The sequence below is a fragment of the Danio rerio genome, chromosome 14, assembly GCF_049306965.1.
Source record: "Danio rerio strain Tuebingen ecotype United States chromosome 14, GRCz12tu, whole genome shotgun sequence".
NCBI lineage: Eukaryota > Metazoa > Chordata > Actinopteri > Cypriniformes > Danionidae > Danio > Danio rerio.
The window spans coordinates 398,572-420,000 of NC_133189.1; the positions used below are offsets into that span (position 1 = coordinate 398,572).

General features: G+C 37.5%; 1 protein-coding gene and 1 long non-coding RNA gene across 4 annotated transcripts in view; one reads left to right on the forward strand and one right to left on the reverse strand.

Annotated features, from left to right (window-relative positions):
• Window positions 1-21,429, forward strand: part of LOC137487546 (uncharacterized) — a 56,996-nt gene that overhangs the window by 17,875 nt on the left and 17,692 nt on the right. The window lies entirely within an intron of this gene.
• The window catches only part of LOC141377646 (uncharacterized), a 36,785-nt gene continuing 24,999 nt past the window's right edge, over window positions 9,644-21,429 (reverse strand). Inside the window, exon 3 of the mRNA XM_073922407.1 lies at window positions 9,644-12,586. Within this exon, the coding sequence (XP_073778508.1) occupies window positions 10,730-12,124 (1,395 nt within the window). The 5' untranslated portion in view covers window positions 12,125-12,586 and the 3' untranslated portion in view covers window positions 9,644-10,729. The remainder of the gene's footprint in view (window positions 12,587-21,429) is intronic.

The following is a 21,429-nucleotide window of genomic DNA, read 5'->3' on the forward strand; positions in this document are numbered from 1 at the left end:
TCCTCAAAACGACAATGTAGATGGAGGACGATTGGGCTAAATTGTTCATTAAACAATATCTAATATAAAATAAAATACAAATGTAACAGCAGAGTTATTTTGCACTAGATGATTTAACGTTGTATTTCAGGATACGCTCGGTTGTTTTCATCTAGAATTGAAAGGCCTGTGGATGTTAGCGGATAGAGACTCACATTCTGCTCTGAACGTGACCGTCATTGACGCTAATACTGATCTTTTATTGGGCTGCTGAGCTTTACATGTATTGGATCTGAAAGTGAAACAAAGACAAGATTAATGAGTGTGTTATTTGGCAGAAGTGTGTTATTTGGCAATTACGTAATTAAAGGAACCACACTGAAGGAATGTGCAGGACATTTATAAAGGCAGAAATGCGAGACCTCGTCTGTGAAATGCTGTCTGATTCTCTGGCTGCGTTTGTGATATTTTCCCCCCGCAGACGCGTCTGTGAGTCCTCACTGTAATGTGTTGAGTATGTTTTAACGTGTTTGATGTTCTGCGTGCGATTTGCTCTTCAGTAAATGTGGCGAAGAGTTTCCTGACCAGCTCAGTGATCTTCCTTCTCTTCTTTCCTCGCTTTATTGGATGTTTTCAAATGCTGGAATGAATTAAAAGCAACAGTTGGGCTGAACGTTAGCAGATTACGATGATTCCTTCCAGTCAAAAACAATATTTAATCCAGTTTCGCTCAACTGGTTTATATATTTAGATTTTGTCTGTTTTAGAGCGAAACACAGCAGCTGGATGTGCTGCAATTCTAACACACACACGCACACACACACAGACACACTACAGTTGCCATGGTACAACAGCAACTATACGTATTAATCTGTTGTGGGTATTCTACAGTTGCTATGGCAACATTAAACTATAGTAACTGATCTATTGTGGTGATTCTACAGTTGCTATTGTAACACCACAACTATTGTAATTGATCTGTTGTGTTGATTCTACAGTTGCTATGGTAACACAACTATAGTGATTGATCAATCGCGGTGATTCTACAGTTGCTATGGTAACAACAAGTATTGTAATTGATCTGTTGTGGTGATTCTACAGTTGCTATGGTAACACAACAACTATAGTGATTGATCAATCGCGGTGATTCTACAGTTGCTATGGTAACAACAAGTATTGTAATTGATCTGTTGTGGTGATTCTACAGTTGCTATGGTAACACGACAACTACAGTAATTGATTTATTGTGGTGATTCTACAGTTGCTATGGTAACAGCCCAACTGTATGGTAAATGCTGGTGTGGTAAATGCTGAAGTATTCGTTAACAAAGAGTTGGAAATACTATAATATATGTACAGTGTGTGTATATGATTTCTGAGACCCAGAGCGGCCGAATAACCCTGAACACACAGAGTTATGGTGCTATTAACGTATTGGCCAAACTGTGGGCCACCAGCGTGGTGTTTAGGCCAGTTTTACAGTCTCCGAGAAGCAGACGGCAATTAAGATCCAGCGTTTGGCAGTGCGAGAGAACTTTACACAATGCAGCGATATAAAGATAACGAGGCCATGTAATCACAGGCATGGAGAAATGCAGATGTTTTTACACCAAATCTGTGTTACTCAGAGTCATGTGCGCTTATTTTAGACACTTTATTTCACATTTTATGTTTTTATTTAGGAGATTAGACCATGAAACCATGAGCATCAATTTATTTAGAAATTGGGATTTATATGATCTGAAAGCTGGATAAAAAAAGCTTTCCATTGTTTGTTTGGTTTGTATTATATTATAATATTTAGCCAATATATATTACAATTTATAAATGTAGAATCTGGTGCAAAAAATTGGGATTTATACATGATCTAAAAGCTGATTAAATAAGGTATTCATTGGTATTTGGTTTGTTATTATAATAGAACAACATTTAGCCACGAAATAACAATGCATAAATCTGTAATCTAAGATAAAAAGTTAAATATTGAGAAAAAGCCTTTTTAAGGTGTCTAAATGTTTGCTTTTCTGGTGGGTTTGATTGAGGAACGTCCGGCTTGTGTGTTTCAGACACTTTAAAGTGACACTCACAGTTTTTTTAATATGATTTAAAAGCTGATTAAATAATCTTTTCAGTGATATTCAGTTTGTTAGGTTATTATAATAGGTTACACTTGAGTTGATGGTGTGCATAAGGCTTTCAAGAAATCACGACATGCCACACAAGATTTTATGCTTATAACATGTTCTTACATGCCAATCGCTCAGTTATGTCATTTAAAATGCAAAGATGTCATTGTTTGTTATGACAACTACTAATAAATTCCTCAAGTAAAGTGTAACTTTTAACATTTGGCCAAGATATAGCAATGTGAAATTCTGGAATTCTGGAATTCTGGGTGCAAAAATCACAGTGTTCGTCTTCCATTGTTCATTGCTAAATGGAAAGATAAAAAAAATAGTTTTGAATTCTGAAATAGAAAATTATATTTTATTATTATTGCATAATGCATTAACTAATACAACCTTATTGTAAAGTGCTACCCTTTTAATTTTGTCCATACACTATTTATTAGGGCTGCACAATATATGGAATTAGCATCGATATCGCAATGTGCACATCCGCAATAGCCCCATCGCAGAATCTGCAATGTTTAGTCTGAAATATGGCTGACAAGGAGCTGCGATTTTTAGAGCAACTGCTACTTTTAACCATAATAAAGTGAAAGTTTATTGATTGCATGTGTTTTTAAGGACTGTGACTGAGCATTTCCAGAAAGCATTGGGCTACAAGAAACGATGTTTGGAGGTGTAACAAAGATTAATTGTATTTAATTATTTATATGGGAAAGTTATTTAATCATTTATATGGGTTTCCTTTGTATTAAGTTATATTAATCTGCATAATTAAGGGTGTGGCCACTTGAGTGACAGCTAGGTCTTGCTGGCCGCCGTCACCTCAGCTGATTCCGGCTGATTAGCTGCTGAACTCTGCTTATTCATAGTATTTTTGTGTTGTTGTATGTGGCAGTCAGTCGCCTTTTGGAATTATTTCCTACAATTATCAGATGATAGGGCATGCTGTGTGCACTTTATTGTGCTCACAAACCCTTCACACAGCCTCCTTTGTAGCTTCTTTTGCACTCTTCAGAAACCTATGGGTGACATCACGGATACTAAGTCCATGTCTTACAGCCTATGGTTAGACTCCCCAGAAATGTGTCGAATAGAGCTATTCAGTCTAGCTTGTGAAGCAATATTAATCACAGCAAGATAAAGTATTGCAATATCAGGTTTATTCCAGTATCGTGCAGCTCTACTATATATGGTCACATTGCACTCTTGCTGAATAAAAGTATTCATTTTGTTAAGCAAGTGTCTTTAACAAGTGTGCTTGTGTATTGGCGAATGCTTCATAAAGCCAGATGAGAACTGAACTTTCCTTGAGGTTTGTCAGTCGTTCTGCCGTTCTCAGGTTGTTTTTTCTTCAGCGAGCGCTCTGGGAGTCGTAATATAGGGACGTCTGACCCGGCGTGATTTAATGTCGCCCCGGCTGCTAGCAAAACAATGTCGCTACTAAACGCCAAGCAGTCTGGCCTGGGCTCTGGCTGTGACTTCTGTTTGATTTGGATTCGGGTTCGGAGGTGCTAAAACCTTTCTCACATCTGAGCTGTTGAAGTCCGGCTAAACGACACTGATCCGCTAGTAAATTAGCGCTGTAATGGTGTTTTCCAGGCCGGAGGTGGGAAGGGTTTGCTGGTAGAACATGATCCGGGTGTGTGGAGCGGGTCACAGCCTCAAGAGAGACACACACACACACACACTTTTGCTGTAATAAATGAACGTTCACTGCCATAAACACGGTGATCCGCCTCTGACAACACACAATCTCGGAGTCTGTTCTGATTTACAGCGAGTCACAGAAACTCCAGCACTAAACTACACAGTCTTACAGCACCACACGAGGAGCCGTGTGAGAACTGCTCTCTGCCTCAGAATCATCATCATCATCATAAGAATTCATTCATTCATTTTCTTTTCAGCTTAGTCCCTTTATTAATCAGGGGTCGCCACAGTGGAATGAACCGCCAACTTATCCAGCATATGTTTTATGCAGCGGATGCCCTTCCAGCTGCAACCCATCATTGGGAAACATCCACACACACTCATTTACACACATGCACTACGGCCAATTTAGCCTACCCAATTCTCCTATAGCGCATGTGTTTGGACTGTGGGGGAAACCGAAGCACCTGGAGGAAACCCACACCAACATGGGGAGAACATGCAAACTCCACACAGAAACACCAACTGACCTAGCCGAGACTCAAACCAGAGACCTTCTTGCTATGAGGTGATTGTGCTTCCCACTCCACAACCGTGACAGCCCTTAATCATAATGATAATACTAATAATAATAATAATTATAAAGTTGTTTTTTATTTAACAGTTTAAATCTCACAATTCTGACATTATTTTTGCAATTCTCATTTTAAGTCTTGCAGTTTTGTCTTTTTTTCTGAGAATTTAGACTTGTCCTCAGCATTATAATATTTACATTTTACTTATACAGTCTCACAGCATCACACCAGGAGCCGTGTGGACACGGACTATTCATTTTTTGACCGTTTGCATCTCTACATATTGAATTCTGGCCCTCTATTATATTTTATGTCTCACAATTGAGAATTTTTTCTTCAAATTTCTTTGGGAGATCTGAGTTTAAGTGCCGCAGTTATTATTTTTCTTTTTGAATTCTTTATTTGCATCTTACAATTGTCTTTATTTTTGTTCTCAGAAATTTTCCTCTGATTTCTGTTTAAATCCCACTATATCCATATTTCTTGGCTTTTTTTGGAATTCTGGCTTTAAATCTCACTATTCAGTCTTTTTTCTTGGAATTCAGTTTAAATCTTGCAGTTAATTTTTTTTTCTTGTAATTCTTGAGTTTACGTCTCACAGTTGTGTATTTTTCACTCTCAGAATTCAGATTTTATGTCTTGTAATTCTTAATTTTGCTCAGAATTCACCGCAGTAAACACTGGTTCTGCTTATCCTGCTCTCTGCTTCACAATTATGATAAGAAATCTCACAATTCAGAATTTTTTCCTTCAAATTTCATTGGGAGTTCACAGTTTAAACCTCGCAATTCATATTTTTTTTTCATTGTAATTTTGAGCCTCTTACAATTTTGTCTTTTTCTTGGCGTTCTAAATCTTCCAAGTTAAAATCTCACAGTTTTTTCTTTATTCTTTCTTCTTTTTGCCATTCATATTTTTTTCCTGGAGTTATTAATTTACCCCTCACAGTTCTGACTTTTTAAAATCAGAATTCTGACATTGTTCTTGGAATTCTGAGTTCAAATATTGCAGTTCATATTTTTGTTTATGTCCTGCTGTTCTGATTTTTTCCCCTCAATTCTGAGTTTACATCTCATCAGAATTCTGAGTTTTCTTGTAAATTCTGGGTTTGCATCAGTAAATTCTGACGTTTTTCTTGGAATTCCGAGTTTAGATATTACAATTAAAATTTTTTTGTTTACATCTTGCAGTTCTGACTTTTCCCCCCAATTCAGAATTTTCCTCAATTCTGAGTTTACATTTTGCCATTCCTGCATTTTTATCTTATATTCTGCGCTTCTGACATTTGTCCCTTGGAATTCTGAGTTTGGGTTGTACGATTATGACTTTGATTATGACTTTTCTTTAAGTTTAAATCTCACAATTCGGATGTTTCCTTGAGTTTAGGTCTCATATTTATTAAGCTTTCCTCAAAATCTTGCTATTAAGACTTTTTTCTTGGAATTCTAGATTTCTTGTGATTCTTGCATTTTTCCTTGGCATTTTTTGCTCATGTTCTGCACTTCTGACATTTTTCCCTTGAAATTTTTCATTTCTGTTTTACAATTTCATTTGTAAGTCGCTTTGGATAAAAGCGTCTGCTAAATGACTAAATGTAAATGTAAAATGTAAATGCAATTTGACTTTTTTCCCGTTTGAATTCTGAGTTTATGTATCACAATTCAGATATTGCAGATTATTTAACAATGTTTTCTCAATTCTCAGTTTACATCTTTGCTTCTCAGAATTCAGAGTTACTGAAGACTTTCTAATATTTTTCATTTTCTAAATTCTGAGTTTATTCATTCATTTTCCCTTTGCTTAGACTATTTCTGAGGTCTAAATTCTGAGTTGTCTCACAATTTTACATTTTTCCTTGTTTATGTTTGTATTTATGTATTTATTTATTTTTGTTCAGAATTGTCTGTTTACGTCACAAAACTCCATCTCTTTTCCTCTTTATTTTGAATGCACATCTCACAATTCTGACTTGTTTCCTTGTAAAACCAAGTCCATGTTTATAAAATGTTGATTTTTTGTACTCTTGATAAATTAGGTTATATTGAGAGGGATAAATTAACAATCTCTCTCTCTCTCTCTCTCTCTCTCTCTCTCTCTCTCTCTCAAACCCCCCCGTGGTGAAAACAGACTTCCACAGATTCTGAGACACACATGTGCATGTAAAAGTCTGTTTTTCTTCGCACCATGAAGAGGTTAATGTTTTACTGTGTTCTGTTTGTCTCCACGCTCCATCTAATAAAAACAGAAGAAAGTTTCTGGATTCAGCAGCTCTGACACGCGGTTGTAAAGTCTGCGTCCAGCTGGCTGCTGCTGCTGCTGCATACGCCGGCTTTTATGAGCCCGGACTGCATCGTTTCGGCAAGTGTTCGTCCACTCCAGAACATTAGACGGAGAGGAGCTGAACGCAGATAAATCACACGCGCACACACACATGCACACACGCACACACACGGGCTGAAGATGTACAGTGTGTACAGATTCATATCAGATACACATCAGTCTTTATATTGAGTTATATTGAGGTATAATTCACCCCAAAATTAACTCACTTTCAAGTGGTGTCAAATGTCTATGAGTTTCTTTTTCATCATGTGTTTAGAAGAGAGTCATTAGTGATATTTCCATACACCTATTTTAATGCACATTGTGGAATATCATATAAAACATGCTTAATGGAAACATGAAAATGGACATGAGGATATACTCATATTTAGTGACCAATAGAAAAAAAAAAAAAAATTAAATAAGCAAAAGCCCTTGTCCGATTTTGACCTAGTTTTCGGATTTTGCCGCATTCTCACCCCTCCACGAACTTGTTCACTTTATTTTTTAGACTCAGTTTTTCATCTTACCTGATTTCTGGAACCGCTCTTACCCAGACTTGAACCCGGTCGTCGCTGCGGGTGGCTCCTCCTCTCTGCTGACGAACACTACGAGCTAAGCGGACAAACTGCTTGCGGCGGGAAAGCCCTCCACAAGGAGGTGGGCCGTCACAGCCGGCGAGCGCGAAGAAGAGGAGCGACGTCACACTGCCCTGTAGCGTTCGCGCGAAAAAAACAAATGCGGCCATACGTACTCCGGCCATGTAAATCGCGGTCTCCAGAAACGTCCGTGGGGCGGGGCTACGTTTTTAGAATGAGCTTGGGTTGGGAGAATCCAAACAGTGCAGCAACCTACACTTCTCTCAGGGATATCTGTACAGGTTTGGACGGAAACTGCTTTAATCACTAAGATTCACAGAAATTAAGTGTGCGTATTTGAGTGGAAGCGTAGCTCTTGACTTCCATCGGAACAAAAAATACTAAGGAAGTCAATGGCTGTTTTTCCCCAGTATTCGTCAGTATTTCTTCCTTTGTGTTTAACAGAACAATTAAAAAGTGAAAGGTGAAAACTGTGAACTGTGCCTTTAAATCAAATGAATGGGTTTCATAGTGCAGTGCTTTCCTGTCCACTGTGAAAGCCACTTGTGACCACACAATGACATTTACAGCTGTTCTTCTCTGATAATATTTGTTGGCTGAAGATTTGTTGCATCCCCAGAAATCACTATTTAATTTGGAACATTTATTTCATGATAATAATTAAAGGAATAATTCATGACAGGCCTTTTAAATATTAGGAAATAATGCAGACTCAAGGTGACATTAAACAGTCTGTTACACCTCGAGTGTGCATTATTCTCTAATACTCCACCGTCCCACAGGTGATTATTGCATTCCTCCTCTGGTCTCCTGCACCGCTATTGAGTCTATTTATCAGGTTTTTGTCCTCCTTAAGCGTCCTCTATGTGCATCTCTAGTGTCCTCCACGTCTCCTCATCTCCTGTTGTGTTCTGATTGGGACTGTTGTAGTTGTGAAATAATTCTAATCATTCAGCAGTGATATTGAGTCGCTCTAAACCTGCCGGAACTACTTTTATCTGTTAATATCCAAACACCTGAGAGTGACCATCAGCCAATCAGCATCACTCATCTGTGATGTAAGAGTGTGTTATTGTGCGGTGTGGTGCCGCTGTGGCTCCTGCAGTGTAAATAAGCAGAGTGTCTGATGTTCTTCACGGTGGTCTGAGGGTCGTCCTGCTCTTATCTGCAGTCAGCATCAGTTTCAGTCACAGTGCTTTATGAGTTACGAAGCATCATAAACTCCCCTTTTCTGTCTTCTCATTGGAGGAGGACGCATTTATCTCAGGTTTGGAGAGACTCTCCGTCACGGAGAATATAAGAGCTGTAAATATGCTGGACGTTTACGAGTCTGATGTAAACACTGCGTCACGTGTTACCGTAGATATTATCAAACTACAGAGTCATGAAGGGTCTTCTAGAACAAACTCAGAGTAAAAATGCAGAACAGTTCACTATCCACATGAAATGGTCCTGAAATTAAAAAGATAATTATTGGGTGGCGGATGATTTTGTCCTTTAGGAACCGATTGGAATATTGAAAGATACGGATTGCTAACAAAATGAGCGAAGATTGATGAATGGATAAAGGCAGAGCAAAAATAAGATAGCCCTGCCCTAAATGACAGATAGCCCCCCCCTAAAGGGCTGATAACCCCTTCTTAAAGAGCTGATAGACCTTGCCTAAATGAGTGATAGCCCCTCCGAAAAGAACTGATAGCTTCTTCTTAAAGTACTAATAGCCCCGCCCTAAAGGATTGATAGCCGCGCCCTAAAGGACTGATTGCCCCACCCTAAAGGACTGATAGCCTCTCTCCAAATGACTGATAGCCACGCCTCCGAGGACTGTTAGCTCCTCCCTAAATGACTAATAGCCCTTCCCTAAAGGACTGGTAGCCCCACCCTAAAGGTCTGATAGAGCCTCCCTAAATAACTGATAGCCCCACCCTAAATTACTGATAGCCCTGCCCTAAAAGACCAATAGCCCCACTCTAAAGGACCGATAGCCTGCGTAAAAGACTGATAGTTCCGCTCTTAAGGACCGATAGCCCCACCCTAAAGGACAGAAAGCCTGTCCTAAATGACTTAAAGCCACGCCCTAAATGACCGATTGCCACGCTCTAAATGGTTGATAGCCAAAAATACATTGTATTGTTCTTTTATAAATCATTTGAATATTGAGTATAAATCATATCCTGTCAATATCTAAAAACTAGATTATTTATTTATTAGTGATGTGCATTGCTAAGCCCTTCATTTAGACATCTTTAAAGGCAGTTTTCTCAATATTTAGATTTTTTTTGCACCCTCAGAATCCAGATTTTTAAATAATTGTTGCTCTTTTTAGTTTAGTTTTCAGATGATGTATAAATCTAAAAAAAAAAAAAAGACTTTTATGACTTATTTTGTGACACTACAATAGTTTATTAAAGCCATGTATCGGTAATTAAGACATCTGAAGCTTTTAGATTGATTTATTACTTACTTTTATAAGATTGTTCGTTTATATCTGCTTTGTTTTTGATGTAAAGGGTGCTAATGTAACATGTTTCTTGTTTCAGAACGTTCAGAAAACGTTTAAAGTAATGTTTGCGAAAGGACTAAAATGAATATTTCTGTAGCACAGGCCAAGAAGAAAAAACATTTAAGCCGGGCCCTTCAGAGAGCATTCAGAAATAACATTTTCTTTTCTCAATGAGAACGTTAGCAAAACATCCTTAGATCATATTATGTTGGCTGGAGATCTTGCTCGCAGACCTCGGTGTGAACTCAAACATCTGATGATCTGAGCTCTCACATACATTACAGATCTCTGCTTTAGAGAAACATCAGAGAGGAAAATAACCCAGACCTCCATCAATAAATAACCCAGACCTCCATCAATAAATAACCCAGACCTCCATCAAGTGTACTAAGCAGGCGAAGAGGAAGATAACATGAATTCATGAGGCGAAAACAAAACATTTCTGTAGTTTGGATGAGCAATAATTAGTGGTGTGAGGGAACGAAGTCACAAAGACACATATTACTTTGAGTAAGTTTCTCTGAAAACTACAAAATGTTTCTCGCTACTCGAGAATAAATAATAGAAAAAACAGATCAGTGGTGGAGAATAAGGTATTCACAATAACACTAATATAATGGTAAACCGAAGGGTTAGAATAACCACAAAAATAGGAATGACAGTAGTAGGTGTTGTTGTTGTAGTAATAGTAGTAGTAGTTGTAGTAGTAGGTGTTGTAGTATTAATAGCTGTAGAAGTAATAATACATGTAGTAGTTGTTGTTGTAGTAGTAGGTGTTGTAATAATAATAGTAGTAGTAGTAATAGTTGCTGTTGTTACTGTTGTTGCTGTTTGTGGTGGTGTAGTAGTAGGTGTTGTAGTAGTAGTAGTAGTAGTAGTAGTATTTGTTGTTGTTGGTGTCGGTTATAGTAGTAGTAGTAGTAGTACATAATAATAGTCGTAGTAGTAGTAGTAATGGTAGTAGTAGTATTAGTAGTTGTTGTTGTAGTTGTTTGTGTTGTAGTTGTAGTAGTAGTTGTTGTTGTAATTGTTGTTGTTTGTGTTGTTGTTTGTGTAGTAGTAGTAGTAGTAGTAGTTGTTGTTTGTGTTGTAGTTGTTTGTGTAGTAGTAGTAGTAGAAGTAGTAGTAGTAGTAGTAGTTGTTGTTTGTGTTGTAGTTGTTTGTGTAGTAGTAGTAGTAGTAGTAGTAGTAGTTGTTGTAATTGTTGTTTGTGTAGTAGTAGTAGTAGTAGTAGTTGTTGTTGTTGTTGTTTGTGTTGTAGTTGTAGTAGTAGTAGTAGTAGTTGTTGTAATTGTTGTTTGTGTAGTAGTAGTAGTAGTAGTAGTAGTTGTTGTTGTTGTTGTTGTTTGTGTAGTAGTTGTTGTAGCAGTAATAGGTGTTGTTGTTTGTGTTGTTATAGTAGTAGTTGTAGTAGTAGTAGTAGTAGTAGTAGTTGTTGTTGTTGTTGTTTGTGTAGTAGTTGTTGTAGTAGTAATAGGTGTTGTTGTTTGTGTTGTTATAGTAGTAGTTGTAGTAGTAGTAGTAGTAGTAGTAGTAGTAGTAGTTGTTGTTGTTGTTGTTTGTGTAGTAGTAGTAGTAGTAGTAGTAGTAGTAGTAGTTGTTGTTGTTGTTTGTGTTGTAGTAGTAGTAGTAGTAGTAGTTGTTGTTGTTGTTTGTGTTGTAGTAGTAGTAGTAGTAGTAGTTGTTGTTGTTGTTGTTGTTTGTGTAGTAGTAGTAGTTGTTGTAATTGTTGTTTGTGTAGTAGTAGTAGTAGTAGTTGTTGTTGTTGTTGTTGTTTTTGTTGTAGTAGTAGTAGTAGTAGTAGTAGTTGTTGTAATTGTTGTTTGTGTAGTAGTAGTAGTAGTAGTAGTTGTTGTTGTTGTTTGTGTAGTAGTAGTAGTAGTTGTTGTTGTTGTTTGTGTTGTAGTTGTTGTAGTAGTAATAGGTGTTGTTGTTTGTGTTGTTATAGTAGTAGTTGTAGTAGTAGTAGTAGTAGTAGTAGTAGTTGTTGTTGTTGTTGTTTGTGTAGTAGTAGTAATAGTAGTAGTAGTAGTAGTAGTAGTTGTTATTGTTTGTGTAGTAGTAGTAGTAGTAGTTTTTTGTTTGTGTTGTAGTAATAGTAGTAGTAGTGGGTGTTTGTGTTGTAGTTATAGTTATAGTAATAGTAGTAGTAGTAGTAGTTGTTGTTTGTGTTGTAGTTATAGTAGTAGTAGTAGTGGTAGTAGTAGTAGTAGGTGTTGTTGTTGTAGTAGTAGGCGTTGTAATAGTAATAGTAGTGATAGTAGTAGTAGTAGTTGTTGTGGTTGGTGTTGTAGTAATAGTAGTAGAAGTGGGTGTTGATGTTGTAGTTATAGTAGTAGTAGTAGTAATAGTAGTAGTAGTCATTGGTGTTGTTGTAGTAGGTGTAGTAGTAGTTGTTGTTGTTGTAGGTGTTATAGTAATGATAGTAGCAGGTGTTACAGCAGATGCTTTGTTGTGCACTACGTGTTTTTGTCAAGTAATGATTCTTTTACTTGAGTATGATGTTCCAGTCCTCTTTCCACCACTGCAAGTAATCCATTTCTGAAATCAGTGGAGCGATACCAAAGACAACATCTGCAGAACCCGGAGCGCAAACTATCGTCTTAATTAAAGGAAATTCTGTTGCGGTGCAGATAATCCATCAGACGTGTCAGCGAGAGAAGACCACAGAATTCATCCAACTCCAATACCTGCACAGCACATACAGTAACAGCAGTGATGGATCCAGCGTTTCACAACACATGACGTGATGTTTGGATGAAGAAAACCTTCTGAACCCGCGTACAGATCTGCAGCTCAGGACACACACGTCTGCAGTTGCATCTGCTGTTAGACCAAAACTAAAAGCTGACGTCAGGCACAGAAACATATCTTAATTAAGAGGAAAAACAAGCTTATCTGAGCCCAGTGGCAAATATCTGTGCTCTTTTTAAGCATAATCACATTTAATTATTACTAGGATTACTAGGTTAACTAGGTTCAGAATATTTAAGTGGTTGGTTGGTTAGGTAATCCAAAAATCATATTCCTTAACATGGAAATTAGATGGTCTGTTGGTTAGTTAGTTGGTTGGTTAGTTAGCTAATCCCAAAACCATATTTTTCAACATGGTAATTAGAAGGTCTGTTAGTGAGTTAGTTAACTAGTTAGTTAGTTAGTTAGTTAGTTAATCCCAAAACCATATTTGGTTAGCCAGTTGGTTAGTTAGTTAACTCCAAAAACATATTTTCAACATGGAAATTAGATAGATTGTTAGTTAGTTGGTTAATCCCAAATCCACATTTCTTAACATGGAAATTAGAGTCTCAGTTAGTTAGTTAATTTCAAAACCATATCTCTGAACATGGAAATTAGATTGTTAGATTGTTAGTTAGTTAGTTAGTTAGTTAGTTAGCCTCAAAACCACTTTTAACAACATGGAAATAAGACAGTCTGTTAGTTTGGTGGTTAGTTAGTTAGTTAGTTAGTTAGTTAGTTAGTTAGTTAGTTAGTTAGTTAGTTAGTTAGTTAGTTGTTTAGTTAGTTAATCCCAAAACCATATTTTTCAACAAAGAAATTAGACAGTTAGTTAAGTAGTTAGTTAGTTAGTTAGTTAGTTAGTTAGTTTGTTAATCTCAAAACCATATATTTCATAGCATGGAAATTAGATGGTCTGTTAGTTAGTTAGTTAGTTAGTTAGTTAGTTAGCTGGTTGGTTAGTTAGTTAATTAGTTAGTTAGTTAATTAGTTAGTCCCAAAATCATATTTTCAACAGAAATTTGATGGTTTGTTAGTTAGTTAGTGAGTTGGTTGGTTGATTAGTTAGTTAGTTGGTCCTAAAACCATGATTTCAAAATAAAATTAGATGGTTAGTTAGTTAGCTAGTTCCAAAACAATGTGTTTACATGGGTTTATAGAGTTTGTTATTTGGTTGTAAAACCACATTTCTCAATATGTTTATATGGGAATTCAACAATATGTTAGTTAATTAGTCAGTCAGTCACTCCAAACACATTACTCCTCAACATGTTTACAAGACAATTAGACAGTGTGTTAGTTAGTTAGTTGTTTAATTAGTTAGTGAATTACCCCATGCAGTATCTTTCAATATGTTTACATGAAAATTAGTTTCCTAGTTAGAAATTAGGTAGCTAGTCCCAAAACTGTATTTCTCAACATACTTCCATATTAATTGAACATCTAGTTATTAATTATTTAGTTGGTATATTGCATTAGTTATTTGGCTGATTGGTTAATTAGGCCCAACTTGATATCTTTTATCATGAGTTTTGACACATTTATCAGAACCTGGCTTCAGAAGAAAGTTAGTTAGTTAGATTTCCAAAATACAGTGGAAGAACGTGATTGCAGTATTATGAAAAGTATGTGTGTATATATGGCACAAATACAAAATCATACTCAGGCTAAATTGCATTTACAGTCACATCATTTTTAGCAGTGACAGAGAGATTATTCCATGTTTAAAGTGGTCCATAATAGAAGTTGTGTTAGGGAAAGGCTTGTTTAAAGCAGTTAAGCGCACACAGATCAAACTCACCAGGCCAAAATAATCTCAGCGTTTATTGAAGTTGGTGTTGAATGCAGTTGTTCTGCTGTAAAGTATGAAGCTCGAGCCGCGGGCAGACAGTGATTGATGAGCCTCTCGCAGCGTTTGATTCAGTTTATCTTGAGTTTATAGAAAACGGGAAACATCAGCTCGCTTCTGAGGGGAATACATCTAAATCAAAACTCCTTCACAGCAGAAAGAGAAATCAGCGAAATCCATTTTCCACCCATTAAAAACGGCAGAAACTGTTGTAGCAGATTCAAGTAACCTTTAAACTGCAGGATGAAAACCAACTAATTAATCACTGTCAGTGTTAAACGCTGTTAATGCGATACGGGACGAGCGCTGATTCATTAGCCGGAAGTACAGTATAATTGTGCGAAACTGTTTTCTCAAGCAGCTCCATCTGGAACTAAATCAGCTTTTCAGAGAATTAAATAGTTTTAATTGCCGCAAAATTGCGAGCTGCTAACAGAGCTTTCATCAGAAGACGGCGCAGTGTTCAGCGGATCACATGACGGCGATGTTTAAGAGATAGATTTCATGTTTCTGGGGAGATTTTTGAGGTCCCGGCTGGCAAGACTTTCCGCTTATTGAAGCAGATTCTCTGATGTCTGAAATCTCAGTCTGAGCGATCAAATATCAGACCGATCTCTGCTAAAGTGTCTGTTAGCAAACGCACAAAATCTGGACAAACTGCATTAATCAACAGATCAGCGCTGAAGGAATTATAAATCATCAGATCTTCAGGACGTTCAGCACTATGTGGGAGCACAACTGTCCTTAAGGAACCTCTGCATGACAGCAAAATGTCATGCAGATTGAGTAGGATTGAGGGTGGCATGGTGGCGCAGTGGGTAGCACATTCGCCTCACAGCAAGAAGGTCACTGGTTCAAGTCTTGGCTGGGTCAGTTGGTGTTTCTGTGTGGAGTTTGCATGTTCTCCCCGTGTTGGCGTGGGTTTCCTCCGGGTGCTCCAGTTTCCCAGACAAACACATGCGCTATAGTGGAACTGATCAACTACACTGGCCGTAGTGTATGAGTGTGTGTGTGAATGAGTGTGTATGGGTGTTTCCCAGTGATGGGTTAGGTGCTAGAAGGGTATCCTCTGCGTAAAACATATGCTAAAATAGTTGGCGGTTCATTGCAAAGTGGCCACCACTGATAAATAAAGAGACTAAGCTGTAAATAAAATGAATGAATGTGTAGGATTGAGTGGTTGAAATGGGTATTGCAGCCCACAGTGAACACATTGGACAGGATTTATTTTACTCGGGTTGCCAGATTGAGGACACAAACAGGAGCAAAATGAGTTTGAGGATTCAACCTTACACTGTATCAGCTAATATTTAGCTTTTTTAATATTCGTATTGTCACTTGATATTGTGGATATTATGTCACCGCATTATAGTAACGCCCCCTGGTGGACAAATCATTACTATCTCCTGCTGACCGCCAACTCACAGGCTGAAAAAGTAATGTAATGTGTATTTCTATAGCACAGTTATTGTGCATGGTCATACACCCAAAGCACATGAAGTCATAAGGGGGTTCTCTGCACACCACCACCAGTGTGCAGCTACACTTGGATGAAGCTCTGGCAGCCACAGGACAAAGGCGCCAGTGCTTAACCACACACCAGCTATAGGTGGAGTGGAGAGACAGTGATGGAGCCAATTCAGTGGATGAGGATGATTGGGAGGTCAGGACACCAAAGGGATACACCCTTTACATGGGATTATTAAGGACCTCAGTCTGAAAGACAGCACTCACTAACAGTATAGTGTCTCCTTCACTTTACTGAGGCATTAGGACTCACAGACTGCAGGTTGAGCGCCCCCTGCTGGCCTCATTAACCTAGTTTGCCAATGTGGTCGTCCAGCTACTGACCAGGCTCATCGCTGCTTAGCTTCAGTGAGTAACTGGTCTTGGACTGCAGGGTGATATGGCTGAGGCCATGAAAATTTGAACATATTTATTATAGTAATGGCTGAAAACAAGTAAACGTTAACTGATATTTTTGCACTGTTTTGAGATATGTGTTGCATATATATGTGTTTGTATGTATATATATATATATATATATATATATATATATATATATATATGTATTTTGTATGTAATATATGTCATTTGCATATATCAGATTTCTATATACAGAGTATTCTAATAACTAATAATTGTAATCTCAATTGTGGGTCACGTTGGACAAACTCATGTGCCAAATGACTAAATGTAGATGTAATGTAGATGTAATAAATGCAGGGGACTTCTTGTAAAATTGGTTGAGAAAATCTCCGTTATGTACAGTAGAGTCTGTCTGTGTTGTCTGTAGTGTTACAGTATTTCTCCTTAATGCATGATGCTGTTCAAGGGCTGTAAATGTCTCGTGTTTCTCATCCTTCAGTGTTGAGGTTTGCTGTATCAGGTTACACACACACACACACACACACACACACACACACACACACACACACACACACACACACACACGACCTGAAGAATTCTGTGTTTTGTCTTGTGAAGGATACTTTGACTTTCTAAATAATCTTCAGCTGCTGTGATTCTGAGAGAAAAACTCAGACATGATGACAGATTAGCCTACTATATACTCTACATCATATTTATCAGCAGTAATATATCACAGTATATCTGCAGTCTGATCGAGAACTAATACTAATGGTGAGATGTGCAGAAACAGACTGATTCACGATTCGGACACATTCTTACACATGATTATTTTCATGCAATTTTAATTAAAGAAATGCAACAAAATCACGTTGCACAATTTTATGTTGACATTTTAAAAAAGATTTCTGACATTACTTAACAAGCACACATTGCATAAAAATGCTTTTTAATATAAAAACAAAGTTGGTGAGACAAAGTCAAGACTAAATCTATTCAGAAGACGTCTGCATTTTTTTAAACCCACAGTTTTCTACTGTAATGTACCAGATGAACAAACAATAATATTATATACGCATTAAAATGAGCTTAAATTATTATAATTATTTTAAATATCTAAATACACTTAATAAACAAAAAAATCTGGATGTTTTCTAAACCTTTACAACATGCAGTTTTAAACAGTTTGAAAACAAAAAGTTTGTTATTAGTTTTTATTTGAAAACAGTTTCATATAAATGTGCTTTTACCTCCTGTGTCTGTTGCTAGTAAGTTTCCATGGTTACTCACTGGATTAATGATTATGTCCACCTGTGTCTTGTTTGGTTCTTCATTTCGCCCTGTATTTGCTTTTCGTTGAGTTTTCATAGGTGAAGCTATTTTGTTGATTGTAGCTCACTTGATTATCTTGTTTGTTTGTGTGAATAAACTAAAACTGTAAGTGAGATCTGCTGCAACTCTTGGCTTAATCATTAAATATCAAGCGTTCAATTAATCGACATTTTAATTTGAGCTCAAATCGCCCTAGTGTTTGCTCTAAATCTAGTGTTTGCCCTAAAAACTGCTTGTGTTTCGCAGCAGAAGCGGTTCACACACTCCACTTGTTCAGTTTTTCTGCACAACACTTTTATGAAACTTTTTATTTTCATATATTAATTTTCAATAAAATATTCGTTTAATTAAGTTTAATCAAATTTTTAATCATAAATTAATTAAATGATTATGTTCACCTGTGTCCTGTTTGGTTTCTCATTTCGCCCTGTATTTGCTTTTCATTGCATTTTGTCATGTGCTAAGCTGTTTATGATAAATGTAGCTCACTTGATTATCTTGTTTGTTTGCGTAAATGAAGTAAAACCTGAGTAAAACCAAGATCTGCTGCAGCTTTTGCCTTCAGTTTTACATTGAAAATAAAATAATCGTTCAATCAAGCTTTAAATTAATGGAGATTTTGATTTTAGGTCATATTGCCCCAGTGTTTACCCTAAATCTAGTGTTTGCCCTAAAAGCTGCTTGTGATTCCCTGCAGATGCTGTCCGCACTCTATATTTGATCGTTTTTTTTCAGCATGACACTTTCATGAGCGCTGGGTCTCTCGCGTTTCCACCGGAGTTCATCTTTGATTTGACTTTCTGAACGCGTGGACCGCAGCGCACCGATGGCACACATGAAATAACACTCATCCATAAAGGATCATTTGCTTCCCAGATGTCTGATCAGAAACGCAGCCAAACCCAAACCTCAGCCCGAGTGTGTCTTTGAGCGCGTTTGATTGTGCGTCTTCCAAACACAATACATATGCAGATCAGATCTCAGTGTGTTTTCTGAAGCGGAATCTGTGAGAATTATTAAACATTACAGCTGCTTTGTGGGAAAAGCCTGAGAATGATTAATCGCAAACACTTCACAATACGTTTGTATTAGTTAATGCATTTAGTAACATGAACAAACAATGAACAACACACAGAAACGCCAACTGACCCAGCAACCTTCTGCACCATTGAGCCACCGTGCCGCCTCACTATTGGTAGTAATTTTGACAAATAACTACAAGCAAATGACAAGTAATGATGCCTGTGTTATTCCACTGAAGTAAATGTCTTAAATATAATTATGAATTTTTATTTGACTACTTACCATAAGCAATTTAAGTCAACAATAGTCATAACATAATAGTATATGGTACTGTAATTCAAATAAAGCCCCTCGCACTGCATGTAAGGGCGACTTTTATTATAACTGCAGTGATTTTGATGGATGCTCTTTTATTTTTGCTTCAGTCCAGAAAACTCGGAGACACATTTCTTGGGAAAAACCCTAAAGCCTGGAGTGGTTAAGTCCAGAATGCTTTGGGCTGCTAATGAAAACAAAGAAAAGTGGCGTCTCAGTCTAAACACGGCTCCATTAACACACAAACAGCCCCTCACACACACACACACACACACACACACACACACACACACACACACACACACACACACACACACACACACACACACACACACACACACACACACACACACACACACACACACAGACAGAGACTCTTATTCCTGCCCTCATTAAAACATCTCTTCAGCTCAACACTGCACTAAATAGTCGAAACCTTTCTGATATGCAAGTTACATATGCAATATGTTGAATACAGATATATGTAAGGGGCAGTTTATTTTGAATTTGCTCTTTAGTGTTTGGACTCTCAATAATGACTTCAAAGCACACTGAACTGAGCTAAACTGAACTGAACTTAAACACTAAAAACTGAACTACCCTGATCCAGTTACTATGACCATTTATGTCAAGCTGCTTTGACAACAGAAATTAACAGAATCACCAGAACTTCTCAGTGTTCAGTTTTTGCAAAAACAAGTGTGTGTGTGTGTGTGTGTTTGAAAACATAAGTGTGTTTAATTGTGTGTGTTTGGAAATGTAAGTGTTTAATTATGTGTTTGCAAAAACAAGTGTGTTAATTTGTGTGTGTGTGTGTGTGTGTGTGTGTGTGTTTGCAAACATAATTGTGTGTGTGTGTGTTTGCAAACATAAGTGTTTATTTGTGTGTGTATGCAAAACAGATCAATTACTATGGTTTTTGTGTTACCATAGCAACTGTAGAATCACCACAACAGATCAATTACTATGGTAACTGCGTTACCATAGCAACTGTAGAATTACCGCAACCGATCAATTACTGTTGTTTTGTGTTACCATAGCAACTGTAGAAACACCACAACAGATCAATTACTGAAGTTGTTGCGTCACAATCTACATTGAAATATACAAATAAAGCTGAATTGAATTGAATTGAATTGAATATAAATAAGATTAAATATTTAAGTAATTTCTGTGTGGAGTTGGCATGTTCTCCCCGTGTTGGCGTGAGTTATTCCGGTTGCTTTATTTTTTGGTATTTATTTTCAGGACTTCACTCAAGGCATATATCAGGTTATCATGATGATCTAACATGGGAATAAGATGGTAACTATACTGTGTATTTAATATGGTCCTGAAAAAATCTCTTTTCGAAGGGGTATCTAGCCCTTCCCCTTAGCCCTATGACTTCAAGCTAAAGAGACTTGGGACACCCCTACCTCTTCACGTGAACACGCAAAACAAGCGGTAGGGGGGTAAGGGATAAGGCATAGAATTGGGATTGGGCCTAAATCCACCCCTGTGGGTGTTTTCCATTACTGGGTTGCAGCTAGAAGGGCATCCGCTGTGTAAAAAATACGCTGGAATAGTTGGCAGTTCATTCCGCTGTGAAATAGAGACTAAGGTGATGGCGAATGAATGAATGAACTTTATTTTATTTCATAAATGACATCTGTTTAAGCTAGTAAAACCTGACAGACATGTTTAAAGGGTTGCTAGGGGTGTTGTTAAGGTATTATAGATGGATAGATTTATAGATCACACACACACACACACACACACACACACACACACACACACACACACACACACAGACACAGATGCATTTTTGAGGTTTCTCTGGATGTTTTATTTTGGCCTGTGAACTGGAAAAGTGTCAGGATGCGAGTGTGTGTGTGTGTGTGTGTGTGTGTGTGTGTGTGTGTGTGTGTGTGTGTGTGTGTGTGTTGTGCAGGGCAGTTGTGCGCTGCAGGTGCCAGCGCGGAGAGAGGAACTGTTTTATCTCAGACGCTTTTCTGCTGGGAAGAAGCCCAAGAACAGCAGCCGTCCAAACACCAGCGCCGCATCTCACTGACGTCCAACAACCTGAGCAAACACTCATTCTTCATTTACAGCCCACATTTACACATTCATTCACGCATGCGGCGTGCTGGAGCTCAGCTCATCTGATCAGCAGGGCTGACTGTTCTGCAGTGGCCTGATACTCTCTGGGTTGTTGTACGGCTGAACACAGTTTATATCAATGGAGTTTATATCACAGTGTTTTCCTTCATTTTGCTTGATCTGATTTTATTTCAGCATCGATATAATATTGTTTACATTATGTCTGGACAAAGTTCCAGTGCTCCAGTGTATGATAGATGGATGATTGCATGGTTGCTAGGGTGCTGATTAGGTAAGATGGATGGATGGATGGATTGATAGATAGTATGGTTGCTAGGGTGTTGCTAAATTATTATAGACAGATAGATAGATAGATAGATAGATAGATAGATAGATAGATAGATAGATAGATAGATAGATAGATAGATAGATAGATAGATAGATAGATAGATAGATAGATAGG